The sequence below is a fragment of the Myxine glutinosa genome, chromosome 11 (genome assembly GCF_964187855.1).
Source record: "Myxine glutinosa chromosome 11, kmMyxGlut1.1, whole genome shotgun sequence".
Taxonomy (NCBI): Eukaryota; Metazoa; Chordata; class Myxini; order Myxiniformes; family Myxinidae; genus Myxine; species Myxine glutinosa.
The window spans coordinates 73,137,392-73,154,657 of record NC_136271.1 but is presented as its reverse complement, the minus strand read 5'-3'; the positions used below and the strand labels follow the sequence as shown (position 1 = coordinate 73,154,657).

Here is a 17,266-nt window from a genome sequence, read left to right as displayed (position 1 = left end):
TTGGGGGAGGGGAGCAGTGGGGGATTTGCAGTTATTGATGGAGATGAACTGGCGTCTGTCAGAGAGGTATGATTTAATCCAAGAGAGGGCAGTGCCGGTAACGTTAAAGGTGGATTCAAGTCGGGTGAGGAGGATGGTGTGATCGATGGTGTCAAAGGCAGCGCTGAGGTCGAGGAGGACGAGAATGTTGAGGTTGCCAGCGTCAGAGGAGAGGAGAAGGTCGTTGGTGATTTTGAGGAGAGCAGTTTCAGTACTGTGGTTGGAGCGGAATCCAGATTGGAATGTTTCATACAGGTTATTGGCAGAGAGATGATGTTTGAGTTGAGTGGCTACAGCACGTTCCAAAACTTTTGACAGAAAGGGTAGGTTGGAGATGGGTCTGAAGTTGTTTAGGGTGTCAGGGTTTAGACCAGGTTTTTTTAGAATGGGTGTAACAGCAGCAATTTTGAGGGAAGGTGGGACGATGCCTGTAGACAGGGAGGAGTTTATTGTTGCAATGATAAGTGGAGAGAGAGCAGGGAGGGAGGCCTTGACAAAGCTGGAGGGGATGGGGTCAAGAGTGCAGGTGGCAGTTTTCATTCCTTTGAGGAGTTCAGAGAGGTCAGTAGGGGAGATTGGGGAGAACCGAGACAGGGGATGGCAGGACAAGGGGGGGCAGGTGGTTGGAGGAGGAGCGGGTGCGGCGGTGGTCAAGCTGTTGTAGATGTTGTCAATTTTGCGTTGGAAGAAAGAGAGGAAGGAGATGCAGTTGTCTACTGTGAATGACTGAGTGGTGGTGTTCAGGGGGCGGAGGAGTTTGTTTATTGTCGAGAAGAGTGCTTTTGGGTTTCCGGAGCCAGAGTGGATAATTTGAGAGTAGTAGGCGGAGCGGGCGCGGGAGAGGGCATCTTTGTAGTGCTGTAGGTGGTCCTTGTAGGCTTGGGAGTGAACTGAGACCAGTTTTATTGCGGAGTCTTTCAAGTTGGCGAGCACGAGTTTTCATCAGGCGGCGTTCAGGGGTAAACCAGGGAGCAGAATGGGTGAAAGAAACTGTTTTGGTTTTTACAGGCGCAAGCTGGTCAAGGCAGGAGGAGAGAGTGTGGTTGTAGTAGTCAGTGAGGTCGGAAGGGGTGTGGAGGTCAATGAAGGGAGAAGTGGACATTTTTTCAGAGAGGGTGGATGAGAATGAGGTAGGTGAAAGAGCGTTTAGCTTACGGAAGTTGATAGTGCGATAATGCCTTGGTGTTGGGGCGGGGATGTTGATGGTCAGAGTGATGGCTAAGTGGTCAGAGAGGGTGAGGTCGGAGCCAGAGAGATGGTGCAAATTTAATCCAGTGGAGCAGACAAGGTCCAAAATGTGACCACGGATATGGGTAGGAAAGTCGACATGTTGAGTGAGGTTAAAGCAGGTGAGTAAATCAGTGAAGTCAGTGGTTATTGTGGAGTCAGTGGAGTCCATGTGGATATTGAAATCACCAAGGAGGAGGATTGAGGGGGAGAGGGAACATAGCTGGGTCAGAAAGTAGGAGAAGTCAGACAGGAATGATGGGTATGGTTTGGGAGGGCGGTAGACGACAGCCATGACTGACTGCGTGCGACCAGGGAGTTTAAAAGCCAGGTGTTCAAATGATGGAGCAGATGAGATGGAGATGAGGTTGGTCTTGATGTCTTGACGGTGGATAACGGCAATTCCACCACCTCGGCCCTCCGAGCGTGGTTTATTGACGTAGGAATATCCATTGGGTGTGGTGAGGTTGAGTGTGTAGTAGTCCAGAGGTTTTTGAAACCATTTACCATTGATGTCAGTATATGTACATGTATATGTATATACAGTATATCTATATGTCTAATTAGCTGTAATTTGTATGTTTGTATGTTTCACATAGGTTTAGGAAGCATGACTATGTCTATTAATTATGTACTATTGGAACGTACCTTTTAAACGCTGGACCCTTGAGACTGCTGAGACCCCTGGACCCTTTAGGCCCTTTATACCTTGAGATCCCTTCGACTTTTTAAGACGCCATTAGACATTTACATCCTTTAGACCCCTCAAGACCTTTAGACCCCTTGAGACCATATAGACTATTTAAACCCATTTGACCCCATAGACCCTTTAGACCTCTAATGACTCTTTAAATCCCTGTAGACCATTTTAAACCCCTTAAACCTTCAAGACATATTAGACCTGCAGATCCTTTAGACCCATTAGACTCCTTTAGATAATTTAGACCCTTTAGATCCCTTAAGTTCTTTACATACTTTGGATGCTTTGACACTTTGACTCTTTAGACTCTTTTAACCCCTTACAACTCCTTACACCCAATCGACCTTTATACCCCTTTAGTTCCTGTAGACCATATGGGTCCTGTTCTGCCCTTTAGAGCCCTTAAACCCCTTTGACCCCAACTACTATTGGAACATACATGTTGGACCTTATCATTTTGCTTATCCCTTTAGACCTTTCAGACCATTTAGACACCTAAAAACTCCTTCGACCCTATATACATCTTGGATCCTTTGTATGTTTACACCGTTTAGACACCTTAGAGTTAGACTGTGTTTATAACTGCAGACCTATAGCCATTCTACACCCGTTAGGCCCATTTAGATGCACACCACACAAACATAAATAGAGTCTCCTTGCAATATACAGACTATACTTTTTTCACCAAAACAGAAATTTGAATGTGAATTTTTCAGAAATTAAGGTTTCAATATCTAATCTATATCTAATTAGCCATAATTTGTATGTTTGTTTGACATAGGTTTAGGAAGACAGCGTATGTAGATGGCACCTGGAGCGCATCAAAACAAATCTCACAAAAAGTATCTGTTTATCTTTATCGCACTCTTTAAAGATAAATCTGAATGTGAATTATTCAGAAATGAAGGTTTCATAGTCAGGTGGAGATGTCAGAGGAAATCCCATCTAATGTGTCAACCGTGGTACCAGTAAAGCGCGGCGTTACGCGCGCTGCTTGTGAGCAAGGAGGAAGCGGACAAGCGGTAACATACAAACGTCTTTATTGTAAGACTACACTGTAACACTGTACCGCTCCGGGCTGGGCGCCCGGTGTATACCATGAGGCCACGCCTACCCCTCGGACGTGGCCACCGCCCACTTGGTGCGTGGAATGATGTCACCACGCCAGTGGGCTTTTGTGTCCGCCACACGCGCCCCCCCAGAATTCCCGCGCACCTGGAGGGCCAGTTTGCGGGGCAGACGAATGACCCGGCCGAAGCGCCCCCTGGCGATCGGCGGCGTCCGGGGTGCAGGGATGCCAGGTGGGATGCCCCTGGCTGCTCCTGGGATGGGTGCAGGACCGGGGGGCGGCGTGGCGGCGGAGCTGGGCGGTGCCGGGGGTCCGCCCGCAGGAGGGCGGCCCCGACGTGGGGGTCGGGCCACTGGCGGTGGATGGTCCACATCGAGGTGGGCCGGCTTGAGGCGGTCTACCGAAACGCGGTCAGGAGTACCGCCGATGTCCAGGGTGAAGTGCTTCGCCCCGGTCTCCAGCACGCGGAAAGGCCCGTCGTACGGGGGCCGCAGTGGTGTCCGATGGGCATCGTGGCGGACGAAGACGTACTCCGCCGTGCGAAGCTCCGGGGCGACGTGCGTCGGTGGGTGCCCGTGGCATGCCGTTGGCACCGGGGCGAACCTCTGGGCGGTCTCCTGCAGAGCGGAGCGCTGCTGTGCCGCGGACCATGGTGCCGTGGAGTCGGGGAGGAACTCGCCCGGCACCCGCAGCGGTTGCCCGAAGACCAACTCCGCCGCGGATGTGCGTAGGTCCTCCTTGGGCGCCGTCCGGAGGCCCAGCAGGACCCAGGGGAGCCTGTCGACCCAGCCGCCGTCGCGGAAAGTATTCAGACTTCGCGTGCCTTCAGAAAGTATTCACACCCCTTGACTATTTTCACATTTTGTTGTGTTACATCCTGAATTTAAAATGAATTAAATTGAGATTTTTTTGTCGCTGATCTACACATAATGTGAAAGTGGATTTTTTTGGGGGATTTTTTTTTTTTACAAATTATTGAAAATAAAACACAGAAATATCGAATTTACATAATTATTCAACCCCCTGAGTCAATACTTTATGGAAGCGTCTTTAACAGCGGTTACAGCTTCGAGTCTTCTTGGGTATGTTTGTATGAGCTTTGCACATCTGAATTTGGGGAGTTTCTCTCATTCTTCCTTGAAGATTTGCTCAAGCTCTGTCAAGTTGGAAGGGGAGCGTCGGTGAACAGGAATCTTCAAGTCTTTCCACAAATTCTCAATGGGATTCAAGTCAGGGCTTAGGCTGGGCCACTCAAGGACTTTCACATTCTTGTTCTGAAGACATTCCAGTGCTGCGTTCGCTGTATGATTGGGGTCATTGTCCTGTTGTAACGAAAATATTTGCCGCAGTCTAAGGTCTTTTGAAGGATTTGCCTGTATTTGACTCCATTCATTGTTCCCTCTACCCTTACAAGTCTCTCAATACCTGCTACTGAAAAGCATTCCCATAGCATGATGCTGCCACCACCATGATGATTCACGGTAGGGATGGTGTAAGATGGGTGATGAGCTGTGCTCGGTTTCCGCCAGATGTACTGCTTTGCATTCAGGACAAAGAGTTCAATTTTCATCTCATCAGACCACATAATCTTTTGCCTCATGCTCTTTGAATCTTTCACGTGTTTTTTGCAAACTCGAGGCATGTTGTCATGTGCCTTTTTCTCAGTATGGGCTTCCATCTGGCCACTCTCCCATAAAGCCTAGATTTGTGAAGTGCTGAAGAGACTTTTGTCCTTCCGACAGCTTCTCCCATCTCAGCCAAATAATCTGTAGTTCTGATTGAATCCATTTTAAATTAATGCTGGAAGAAAAAAAAATGTGAAAAAGTCAAAGGGTGTGAATACTGTCTTTCAAGGGTCTTTAATCAGCGATGTCTCCACAAGATCATGGGCTTCATCTGCTTCCTTCTCCCTCTCCCTCTCCCTCTGGCTCCCCCTCTTGTCTCCCACTCCCTTTATTATATGTTCTATGTGTTCGCTCTTACACGAGCCTTGACTTAGTATTCAAAAAAAAAAAAAGGTCAGCGTCCGACTGTACCATTAAACATGAGTAACCCCACTGAAAAATGTCTTGTTAAGTTTATGATATCGTGGGACATACATTGCCCTCTTATCAGATGATGTGTGACAATTTTGTATCCTGCAGGCTGGACCTGCGGATGTCTGTGATTTGTGCCTACAAATGGTCAGAGGTGTCCTCCATATTCAGTGGCAATTATAAACATCGTGAAAACAATAAGTGGACAGACTATGCCTGGACAATTGCCAAACCTCGCCCAGGATCTGTAAGTATAGCTTCTTAAATTTCATTTCATTATATTCAGATTCTTCTTCTTTTTACATTTGAGCCAATGAGAGAAAATGGCAAGTTTTCGGAAATAGATTTGATTCTGCAATGCGACCAACCCTGTAAAAAATTACCTAACTCATGTTTTTTTTTCTTCTGAAAACGGAATTGCTCAACTAATCAAAACATTGATGTATGGGTTGTTTTTTAGTGTCTGTAGTTTTACATTGGTTGCTTCAGGTTTCTGATTCGTAATGACTTTTTCGTTTTTGTCATGATACGTTTCTGATTCGTGCATGATGGCGGATGCCCAGTTGGAAAGCTCTGACTCTGACTTTAGAGGCCAACAGAGAAGTGTGCTTTGCCAAAGAAAGACGATGGCTGAAAGTGAAGCCCAAAAATTTGAGCGATTGAACTTCTTTAAGAGGTTTAGAGTTGGTCATGGAGGTCAAAGGGTTACAGGTCCATTTATATGTTCAAAATGTATCTCGTTTGGCATCTTGCTCTTGATCTGATTCAATGTTGAGCTTTGCCTGTGTGCAGAGATTTTCAAACAGTGTGGGGAGGCGGCCGCTGCAAAGGGGAGACAGACAAACGCATGGACTGACCTCACGGTTCGACTTGGTGTCAGCGTTAGTTATATTATTTATAATCAGTCAATTTTTCACAGTGGTGTCCAATGTAGTTATATTAGGGGCATCGTTTCGTATGTAACATCTGGTTGCTGGTTGCATCATTGCTGGGATCTCGGCTGTGCCGCTGAGGCAGTAAGTTTATGCCGCTGATGCGGAACCCCATTTCCAATAAGCTAGTACCATACTCTTTTGCCAAACTCTGAAGGATGACTGGCTGGGTCAACCCACCTGGTGTTATTTCACGGCACAACAGGGGCTCAAACTCAAGACCCTAATGAATCTAACGCTGTTTTCAGCATCTTCTTAGAAAGCCACTTAACATATGGCACATAATGTCTGCACAGTCCCGTATGTAGATCACTAAGTGGTCAAAATATCAGATATTAGCATCGTCTGCTGGGCAGCTCTACTAGGTGGTGGCTCCTTCATTTTTGATACCACAACTGTTTGTTTTTTTTCATGAAGATGTTCCACCTCCCTTACATTCATGACGATCTTTACCTTGCAGTGCATCTCCGAGGAACTCCAGAAGCAAAATATTACATCATCCTGGGATCTTCCTGAAGAAACCCTGAGCTTCCTGAAAACAAACACTCTTATGTCACAAGGGGTTAATGCTGTTCCTCTGCTGTGTCTACATGAGATCTATACCAAACTGGTGGTGGCAAGCATCCTTGCTGCCAACAACCAAAATTACACTGTGTACTTTCTGGGAACAGGTGTGAACCAAAAACGATATACTGTTACTATATTATAATGGTGGACTAGAAAACTTTGGCAAAGGAGAAGGTCGTTTGGGCCATCAGGCCAGTGCTGTATCAACGTGTAATTTACTTAATCTCTAAATTGACTTATCTTCTATCTGAGAACCCTATTCTTAACACTAACTTCATATAACATCCACGTCCCTTTTATAGTCAACTTTTACAGTTAACCATTTGATCTTCACGTATGAAATTTAGCCAAGGAACTGCCACTCTGGTGTACTAATTACCCCGCACACATGAAGTGCAAAGTGGGGTTAAGCAATTTGTTCACTGTCTGCTGTCCGTCCGTGTCCGTCCAACCATTCATCTCGAACGTCAGTTTATGATAGAGGAACAACTTCATTCCAATTGAACATTATATTTTGAACATGAATCGGAAAACAAACCTGTAGTTTAACATACTTTGGCTCTGAATTTGACCAGATCGCACATGCACAGAGAGGAGTGAGATAATATTTTGTTAATAATATGTGAGATATTGCTGCTAACCCCTCCTCCTTTCTCCCTCTCCCTCTGCTCTCTCATTCTCCCCCCTCTCTCTCCCTCCCCCACCCCTCTTTTGGTATCTCTCCCCATCCTCTCTCTTCCCCTCCCCTCTCTCGCCCATACCCTCACCCCTAACACCCCTCTCTCCTTCCCCCGCCTCTCCCTCTTCCCCTTCCCTATCCCCCCATCCCCTCAGTCCCCGCTATCTCTATGTCCGTGGTCAATCATTTTTAAATGTTGAGCATCGTCAAGCAGGGAAGCACCACATACTATTTTCAAAGTCCTTCATGTAACTAATGACTTGGCTGTGGTTTGAAACACCAACCTCTTCTACTCAGAACCACACGCTCTAATAGTCTATCTGTCTCACTCGTAACAAATTACGTCAACAAGTCCAACAAACATTAAACTTAAATTTATTTTGAACCTCTTTGAAGTTTATTATTAAACTTTTACGCCACAATACTAAATTTTTTATCTTTAATGAAATCATCGTCTTGCACTGCAATCATTGTTCGAAGACTTTCAGTATAGGCTACTGTTATTAACAATGCTGGCATGGTTTGTTTCACTTTGTGATAAACCTAAGGTCATATCCTAACACACTGTTAAACAAACCGGTTCCATGTTGTATTTATATGTTTAAAATGTATCTCGTTTGGCATCTTGCTCTTGATCTGATTCAATGTTGAGCTTTGCCTGTGTGCAGAGATTTTCAAACAGTGTGGGGAGGCGGCCGCTGCAAAGGGGAGACAGACGAACGCATGGACTGACATCACGGTTCGCATTGTATAATAAATTAGAGGGGCTGCCCGGGAAGTGGTTTGAAAGGGAGAGGCTACCCGGTGCTGCCCAGGGGGTGGGGAAAAGGGAGAGGCTATCCGGCACTGCCCAGGGGGTGGGGGAAAGGGAGAGGCTGCCCGAGGGATGGGGGGAAAGGGAGAGGCTATCCGGCACTGCCCAGGGGGTGGGGGAAAGGGAGAGGCTGCCCGAGGGATGGGGGGAAAGGGAGAGTCTATCCAGCACTGCCCAGGGGGTGGGGGAAAAGGAGAGGCTATCTGGCACTGCCTTGGGGGTGGGGGAAAGGGAGAGGGTACATGGCGCTGCCTGCTGGATGAGCTTTTCCTGGTGGTGGTTTTGGGATGTTGGGCATTGAAAAGAAAAATGTTGGGCATTGAAAAGCTTATGGAGTTATTGGCCTCATGGGGTTACGTTTTGTTTTGTTTGTTTCCAATGTTTTTAATGCACAACATATGTTCCTAGACCCCTACGTAGTTGTTTCTCCTATGCAGCCCTGAGTACTTCGATCAAGATCAGGTTATTTAGACTTTAGTAAACCATCAAGAAGATTGATGTTTGAAGCTGAAGAAAAAAATTAACCCGAGAGCGCACGACGGAAATGATGGGCCAAATGGCCTAATTTCCTTGTTTGAGGTCAGTTTCTTAATTTGCAGACCTACAAACACACCCAAATACAGAGAATTGCCTTTTGGGGGTGGAGGAGTTGTGCCTATAGCCTGACCCTCAGTACCCCCAGCATGTTTTCAAAATCTGCTGAAGATTAGCCCAGCCGTATTTTTTTCTTCGTGGATTTTCAGACCTGGACAAACATACATACATGCAGATCATTTCCTTGTGGGAGGTGGGGGTGGGGGAGGGGACAAGATAAAAAGCTGGCTTGCACAGATTCCAACGTTATACCAAGTCACTATAATTTCTCTCAAAGTAATGTATAGTAATGACTCAAAGTGATTTACTATACTTCCAATAACCTAAAGATAGTGGAGGAGTTGTTTGCTCTCATAGTTGTAAAAAGTTCACTTTTGATTCCACAGACAATGGAAAACTCCAGAAGGTGGTGAAGACTAATGGAGGCATGTACATCTGCTACTCAGCACATCTCTTTGCCAGTGGTCCAATCAAGGACATGAAGTTGTCGGCCTGTAAGGTTGGTACCCGCAAGTGCATCACGTGAGACACTTTGCAATAAAGCTGCACGATTATAGATGAAAATTTGGAACTTTAAAATACAAGAAAACAAACACGGCATAAAAAGAATAACCAAAGCTTTTCATGCTGTACTCCTCAACGTAAATCATGGCAAGAGAAACTCTGAGAAAGAGGAAGAGGAAGTGAAAGGTCGTGCATATATAAGCATGTCTATGTTAGAGCGGCACCGATTGGTTCATCCGTCATGACGTAATTGGTAATCTGAACACCCATTGGTTGACTCAGTCACCACTATCTCTGGCTCTGATTGGCTGGAGCGGAGTTGAGAGTGATGACTCACTCGCACCAATACCTTGGAGGGAGGGGGATGGGGTTCCCCCAAAGCTGGGGTACTGTCTCTTCTTTAGGACCGTCCCCGATTAACAACAAGAACAAGAACCAGGGGAAGATTGACCCGATGGAGGAGGCAGGTTGGGAGGGAAGGAATAGATTGCAATAAATAAATAATGATATGTATAAATAATACATGTGTCATCATTCATGTACATTCTCCCTTCCGCAAACCTCTTGGCCCACTCAAACACATGTGATCTTGACATTGTATCATCCCCATACACCAGCTTCAACTTGTCGAAAACGTCTGTGCCACTTTGGTTTAGTTTTACCAAAGAGTTGATGATGATTCTGTTCCATAAATTTATCGTACATCTCCAGAACACGATTGCAACACTTATAATTTTAAGAAAACTACAGTACGGCTACAAAACACAACCAGCTAACACAAAATAACTGACAAGCTAACAATAAAGATCGATATAACGAATATGTGTATTAGATTGTGTGTGTGTGTGTGTGTGTGGACATACACCTCTAATAATCATGATGATTTCAAATGTCTGGTTTTCATGCAGAGAATCGACATATTTTATTACATTATGACTTGGAATAGCCACTACTACCAGGAATAGCACAACACGATACACTCACACTATTAAGTCTTGATAACTCAAGCTAATAACCTACAAAAATCGTAACTTATTACACAAATTCCTTATCCTTTTATTTGGGTGGTGTATTAGCCAGAAAACTAGGAGGAAACTGAGAGGGTCATTAACAAGTGTGGCAGCTCCATTCAAGTGTAAGGTGTGCACAGAGGGAGCTGCAGATGGAGGAAATGTTGAGTTGGATCTTGGAGACGGCGTGAAGCTGGAAGGTGTGAAAACATTTTGCTACCTCGGAGACATGCCGAATGGAGAAGGTGGATCAGACTCGGCAACGGTTGCTGGAGTGAGATGTGCACGGAAGAAATTTCGGGAACTGAGTGGCGTGCTGACGAGGAGGGGAGTGTCGTTGAAGCTGAAGGGAAAGGTGTTATGCTGCATGTGTGAGAAGTGTTATGATTTATGGGAGCGAGACATGGGTAATGAACGTAGAGCAGCAACGAAGGCTGGAAAGGGTGGAAATGTGAATGGTTCGGTGGATGTGTGGAGTATCGTTGAGAGAGAGGAAGCCAAATGATGAATTGCGAAAGATGATGGGAATAGAGCCTGTGATGGATGCTGTGAAGAGGAACAGGTTGAGATTGTTTGGTCATGTGTTGAGGAAGGATGAAAGTGACTGGTTGAGAAGAGTGATGGAAATGAATGTAGAAGGAAGTAGAGGACGGGGGAGACCGAGAAAGATTTGGCTTAGGTGGTGGAAGAGGAAATGCGGGCAAGGGGGTTAAGGAGAGATGCAGAAAATAGGGCAAAATGAAGAAGATTGTCATGGGGACCGCAAGGCTAACCCCTGCTCTAGCAGGGAAAATGGCCTTAAAATGCCTGTTGTTGTTGTTGTTGTTGTTGTTGTTGTTGTTGTTGTTGTATCAGCCAGACCGCTGCCTTGATCGTTCCCAAAAAAAAAAACGTGGCTTATGTTCATGAAGCAAGAACATACCTACTGCTTATGTGCATATTTAATACATCGGGGTTTTATAGCTTGATAATTAAATTTGTGACTATGACACTTCCAAAGACATTGTAGGCTTACCAGAAAACCAACATGGAGGACGCATGATTTTTCTTCCGGACAACTGTGAGTATAGTCAAGCTAGTTCTCCATCCAATGGGTTTGAAGGCTTCATACGCATGCAGCTTCATTATGTTTTTAATATACTTTAAAGGTGGGCGCGATTCGGAAAATTTTAAGTCCGCTTACCGCTTATCCGCTCCGCCAGCCCGTGTAGTCCGATTCGCTTATCCGCTTCAGCGGCCGAAAATCTTAGTCCGCTTACCGCTTATCCGCTTATCCGCTTCGATTCGATTTTTTAAAAGCGCTTCGACGTTTTTAAAGCGATTTTTGACGTTTCTAAAGGGAATTTAATGCTTTTTAAGCCTAAATAGCCATTTCTAACTACTACAAAGACAAACAAAGCTTTTAAGATCAAAAATATACATTTTTATTGAAATAAAATTTATTCAAAATGTTGTTGTTGTTGTTGACCGCCGGGTTGTGGATGTCGCTGTGCTGGGACTGCTGGTTTGCGTCGCTCGTGTGCCTGTCCCTGGCACTGCCGCTGGGCTGGAGAGTCAGAAATCTCTCCATCTTGACGTTATTGCCGCTCTAGCGTCCAATAAAATATTCAGTTTTCACTTATTATTCACTTAAATAAATATTCACAATTCTAGAGTAACGGCTCAGGCTAACAGCTGATTTGGCGAATCGCGATGCGCTTTAATTTTTCGGTAGTCCGCTTACACTTATCCGCTTCGGTTTCCGGGGGTTGTTCCGATTCGCTTATCCGCTTCGAAAACGTTAGTCCGCTGCAGCGGATAAGCGGATAAGCGGACTTTCGAAGCGGACCGCCCACCTTTGAGATTTACTTACACACATATACTTGAGTGTGTTTGTGTTTACATTATTTTCCACACCTTATTTGTTGCTTCGTGTATGAGTTACCTGTAAATATTCAGTTGATTCTTTTTGAAGGTGTGAGATGATAGTGTAGTACGATGAAACGTTTTTCTTTTTTTTTTCTCTTTTCTCAGGATCACTTATATGCATCTGGGCCACATGGTGTGGTGCAGCTGTCAATGCAAGGGGTGTGTAGTCGCTATAAGAGTTGTGAAAAGTGTGTGCTTGCACGGGATCCACACTGCAGCTGGGACGTTAATGCCGAGCAATGCACACTGACTCCTCCTTCCAGGTAAGTTCCTTAATGTAGATGCAATTGTTGTTATAATAAATGTCTGCTGCTATTGTTGTCAAAGTAATAACAAGTATGATTGTGTTTTGACTGGGATTTGTTCTGTCTGAGTGGGATACGAAAATTGTCCTCGTTTTGGGGATTGGGTGCCAATTTGAAAATAAACAATGTTCTTTAGTAGTTGCCGAAGACGACAAGAAGAGGCCATTTCGTTGGGTACAAAGCTTTTTATTGTACAGAAATCTCCAGCAACTGCTCGCGAACGGAAGTCGTAACGGCTTATATAAAACCAAGAACCCTCTTCGGAGGGCGTGGCTCCAACAGCCGCGCGTGCGTCACGACCACACAACCAAAAGCCCGTGTGCGTGGGTTAGACCAAACCCATCGTATTGGTAACCGTCACATGCGGATAATTTAACTGCGACATGTGAATAAGGTAACCGCGACATGTGAATAAGGTAACCACTACATGCGCCCCCCCCCCCCCCCCCCAGAAGGCACGCCACGGGCGTGTACGTAGTTCGCGGGTGGAACAGAGCCGGGCCGCGGGTGGATCAGAGCTGGGCCACGGGCGGAACAGAGCCGGGCCGCAGGTGGAACCGAGCCGGGCCGCGGGTGGAACAGAGCCGGGCCACGGGTGGAACAGAGCCGGGCCGCGGGTGGAACAGAGCCGGGCCGCCGGTGGAACAGAGCCGGGCCGTGGGTGCTGAGCAGCGGTAGTAGTTGTAGTCGCAGCAGCAGGAGTTGTGGGAGTGGTGGGCGGGGCGTGGCGGCGCCCACGAGGTGTGCATCGGCATCAGCCTCGGGACCCACCAGGTGTGCAGCAGCATCAGCCTCGGGATCCGCCGTAGGAGCAGTAGTAGGAGTTGCGGGAGTGGCGAGCAGCAGTACTCGGCCTGTGTGCGTGGAGGCGACGAGCAGCAGTACTCGGCCTGTGTGCGCGAAGGCGACGAGCAGCAGTACTCGGCCTGTGTGCGCGAAGGCGACGAGCAGCAGTACTCGGCCTGTGTGCGCGAAGGCGGCGAGCAGCAGTGCTCGGCCTGTGTGCGCGAAGGCGACGAGCAGCAGTACTCGGCCTGTGTGCGCGGAGGCGACGAGCAGCAGTACTCGGCCTGTGTGCACGAAGGCGACGAGCAGCAGTACTCGGCCTATGTGCGCGGAGGCGACGAGCAGCAGTGCTCGGCCTGTGTGCGCGAAGGCGACGAAGTAGCCGTGCCGCCAACGCCCCGTAACGGCGTTCCTTTGGAGGGCCCCGGAGCTGGTTCGCCCCTCTAGTCGTAGAGGAGGAACCGAGCGCGATGCGCGAACCACATGGCCGCTCGTCGTTGCTAAAACTCCGGCAGTTCGAGTTTAGGTCTTGTGGAAGAAATTGCGGACGCAATACTGCCATGTTCATGTGGCCCCCGAATACGTTCGGGGGCACCGAGGTCACCAGTTTAGTAGTTGCCGAAGACGACAAGAAGAGGCCATTTCGTTGGGTACAAAGCTTGTTTATTGTACAGAAATCTCCAGCAACTGCTCGCGAATGGAAGTCGTAACGGCTTATATAAAACCAAGAACCCTCTTCGGAGGGCGTGGCTCCAACAGCCGCGCGTGCGTCACGACCACACAACCAAAAGCCCGTGTGCGTGGGTTAGACCAAACCCATCGTATTGGTAACCGTCACATGCGGATAAGTTAACCGCGACATGTGAATAAGGTAACCGCGACATGTGAATAAGGTAACCACTACAGTTCATTGTATATTTTCTTTTCTGCATTGTGCAAGGCTCAGACAGGACTCTGCAAATAGGGGTTGGAGTAGCTACACCCCAATAACATGCTGTTAGAAAAAAATGTGTTTGGCTGAGGTGTAGTCATTTCATGTGCCTGGATGGCTTGAGTAAAAAATAATAATAGTAATAATAGAACACACACATACAAGGGGGAGGCGGTGTTATTTGCTGCCTCCCTCTCGCCTGGGACAGAAAGTACTGAGGGCCACATCAAATACGTCAGTTTCAAGTCTGAATGTAGGAACGATGGAGGGTAGAGGAGTCTTGCTGGTAGAGATGATGCATCGGAGTTCAACGTGTCTGGTGTCCCCTTAAACTGGGCGTCCCATCTGCCAGCAATAGTTGGTGGATGTTAAAGATCCTCTACTGTGTCCTTCACAAAGAATAGGTGGGCTATCACTGGCACCCTGGCCAAAATCCTTCTCTAACCTACAGGGGATAATGCATCAATGGCCGTGCCAATCGTGCCATGCTCCCAGCAAGAACATCAGTCACAGGTTGAATATGAAATGAATGACGGGATACACTGGAGACTTCGCTACTTAGACTTAGTTTCTTCTGTGCCTGCTTCGTCCAAACCGTTCTACATTTGATTAGGAGACATTGTTTCTCTGGAGGTCTGTTGATGGTGTTTTCCCAGGATGTTTTGTTTTCCTCTCGGTCTCTTTCCATGTGATTGCCATGTCAAAGCCTGGTAGGAAATTTGTGAGCTTTGTAGGCGTTTTAGATGTCCCATTGGGACGTCCCATTAGACGTCCCATTTTGAGTACCAGTTCACTGGTAATTCCCTGCTTGTCGTTAAAGGCGGCAAAAAGGGTTGGCGTCAGGAAGGGCATCCGGCCGTAAAACATTGCTTCAAAAAGGGGACCAAAAAAAACAACAACAACAACCACAGTTCCCGAAAAAGGCCAACCCCCGCTTGCGGGGAAAAATGGCCTCTAAAGGTGTTTTTTTTTGTGTTTTTTTGCCATGTACGTCTTCTTCTTCGCAAAGTATCAGATGTGTAGGGTTGCTTTGTCCTCTTTCTTACTTTCACGTTGGTTTATAAAGAGAGGATGCTGGAAATTGTTGAGCTGGAGGTGATGTTATGCATCGCAGCTGACTTCAACGCCCAGGGTGAAGAGGTGTGGCTTCATAGGGCGATGGGGCATGAAGGATAAAGAGGGTTGAGGCCATCTACTTTCTTAACAACCCTCTTGAGGAAGGTCAGTCACTCAAAATTCTGTGTCTCACTATCAGCGATGACCTTTCTTGGGCAAACCACATTTATAAGTTGGCCTCCAAAGCCAGTCGTCAACTGTGCATCTTCCGTTGTACCGTACAAAGTCCATCCTTGGCAGACCTGCACTTCTATTCCCCAAGAAGGCTTTCTTCTGCAGTTTGATGTAGTACCGCTCTCCCCTTTGGCTTATGCCCCTGCCTCACACCTTGATGCCATAGAAAGCAAGGCCTTCAAGATAATTGGAACCTCTCACAATGAAGCTGAGTCTATGGGCCTATAACTTCGCCATCACAGATGGGTCGGTGGGCTCAATGGCTTCTACCATCTCCTTTCTTTTCTTGCACACTCTGCTTTTAACCTGCTTTCACCCCAAGTGCTGCAGCTCTTCTACTAGCCTTGAATTTATATATAAAAAGGAAGTACAAGACAGAATTGGAGTTGTTGATAGTCAGTACGCAACAGCTGTGGAGGATTAAGGACTAAGGTGGTGGAGAATGTTCCAAGTCGGTGCAGGCCTGTGGTGTTTGTTGTGTGCTTGCAGAAAAAGAGGGAAGCTAAGAGTGTGGGCTGGAAGATGATCAAGTGGTGAAAGTGCAAAGATAACGTCATCATATAATACAAGGAGAGGGTGAAAGCAAAGTATGAATAACTTATCAAGGAAGCCAAGGGGCTGGAATAAGAGTGGAAGAAGTACAGAAAGGTATTATGGGAATTGCACAAGTTTTGTATGGAAGAACATCAGGAAAGGGTACATTGTTAAAAACGTGTTATGGTGGATGGAGGAAGTAGCGAAGGTAGTCAGTGAATGAAGGAGGTTTGGAAATGGATAGAAAAGATCAAAGATCGAGGACAACCTCCAGATGCAGCATCGTTTCACTTATATGGGCAGAATAATAAAACAACAGAGAGCTGTGGATAAGGCAGCAAATTATATGGAATAAGGATGTGTACAGCAACATAGATGAGGATAGTGGGAAGAAGATGGTCCATAATATATATATATATATATATATATATATATATATATATATATATATATATATATATATATGTAGAGATGGGGATGAGGATGAGGATGGGAATGGGGGGAGAGGGAAGGGAGAGGGGAGGGAGTATTCTGGATCAGAGTGTTTTGAAAAGGATTATAGGAAGAGGTGGAAGCAGAAGGTTGGTGAACAACGGGGATTCAGAAAAGGACAATGGATGGGGTTGTTACCTCCACCACCGAAGGTGGATGGAGGTTATGTTTTCACCCCTGTTTGTCTGTCTGTCTCTGTTTGTTTTGTTTGTGCACAAGACATCTCAAAAAGTTGTGGACGGACTCGGATGAAATTAGGTGGAGAGGTTGGGTGTTTGACAAGGATGCAATGATTAGATTTTGGTGAAGATCCGGATCCGATAATTTTTTAAGTGATTCTTAACCATTTAGAAATAGGGTAAACGATATACTGTATAGGCCGATATCTCCAAAAATTGTGGAGGTATTCGGACGAAATTTGGTAGACAGGTTGTGTGTGTGACAAGACCGAATCGATTCGATTTTGGTAAAGATCTGAATTTGGATTCGGATACGAGAATGAAAAAAAAAATTTAAGTGATTCTTCACCATTGAGTGATAGTGCCTAAAATGATATATAGCACGATATTTCAAAAGGTTATGGACGAGTTATGACTAAACTTGGGGGATGAGTTGGTGAGGTGGTAAGAACATGCTGATTAGATTTTGGTTCAGGTCTGGATCCAGATCTGGCCTAGCAGTGGGATACAAAACTTAAACTCCTCAGCCTCACGGAGATATGCTCTCTACCGAGTGCCCGTTCTAGTTTACACTGAGAGAGTTTGTCGTGAAGACGTTGGAGATGCTTGAGAAGGCTTACAGCATGATCTGACAGAGATTGTGATGGCGACACTGAGATGGATGGGAGTG

The 17,266-nt window shown here is 46.4% G+C and overlaps 1 protein-coding gene across 1 annotated transcript in view; it reads left to right on the top strand.

Moving 5' to 3' along the window:
- LOC137436776 (semaphorin-4E) overlaps nt 1-17,266 on the top strand; it is a 64,320-nt gene that overhangs the window by 43,526 nt on the left and 3,528 nt on the right. The window contains exons 11-14 of the mRNA XM_068130862.2: nt 5,180-5,318; nt 6,464-6,674; nt 9,044-9,156; nt 12,185-12,342. Coding sequence (XP_067986963.2) covers nt 5,180-5,318; nt 6,464-6,674; nt 9,044-9,156; nt 12,185-12,342 — 621 coding nt within the window. The remainder of the gene's footprint in view (nt 1-5,179; nt 5,319-6,463; nt 6,675-9,043; nt 9,157-12,184; nt 12,343-17,266) is intronic.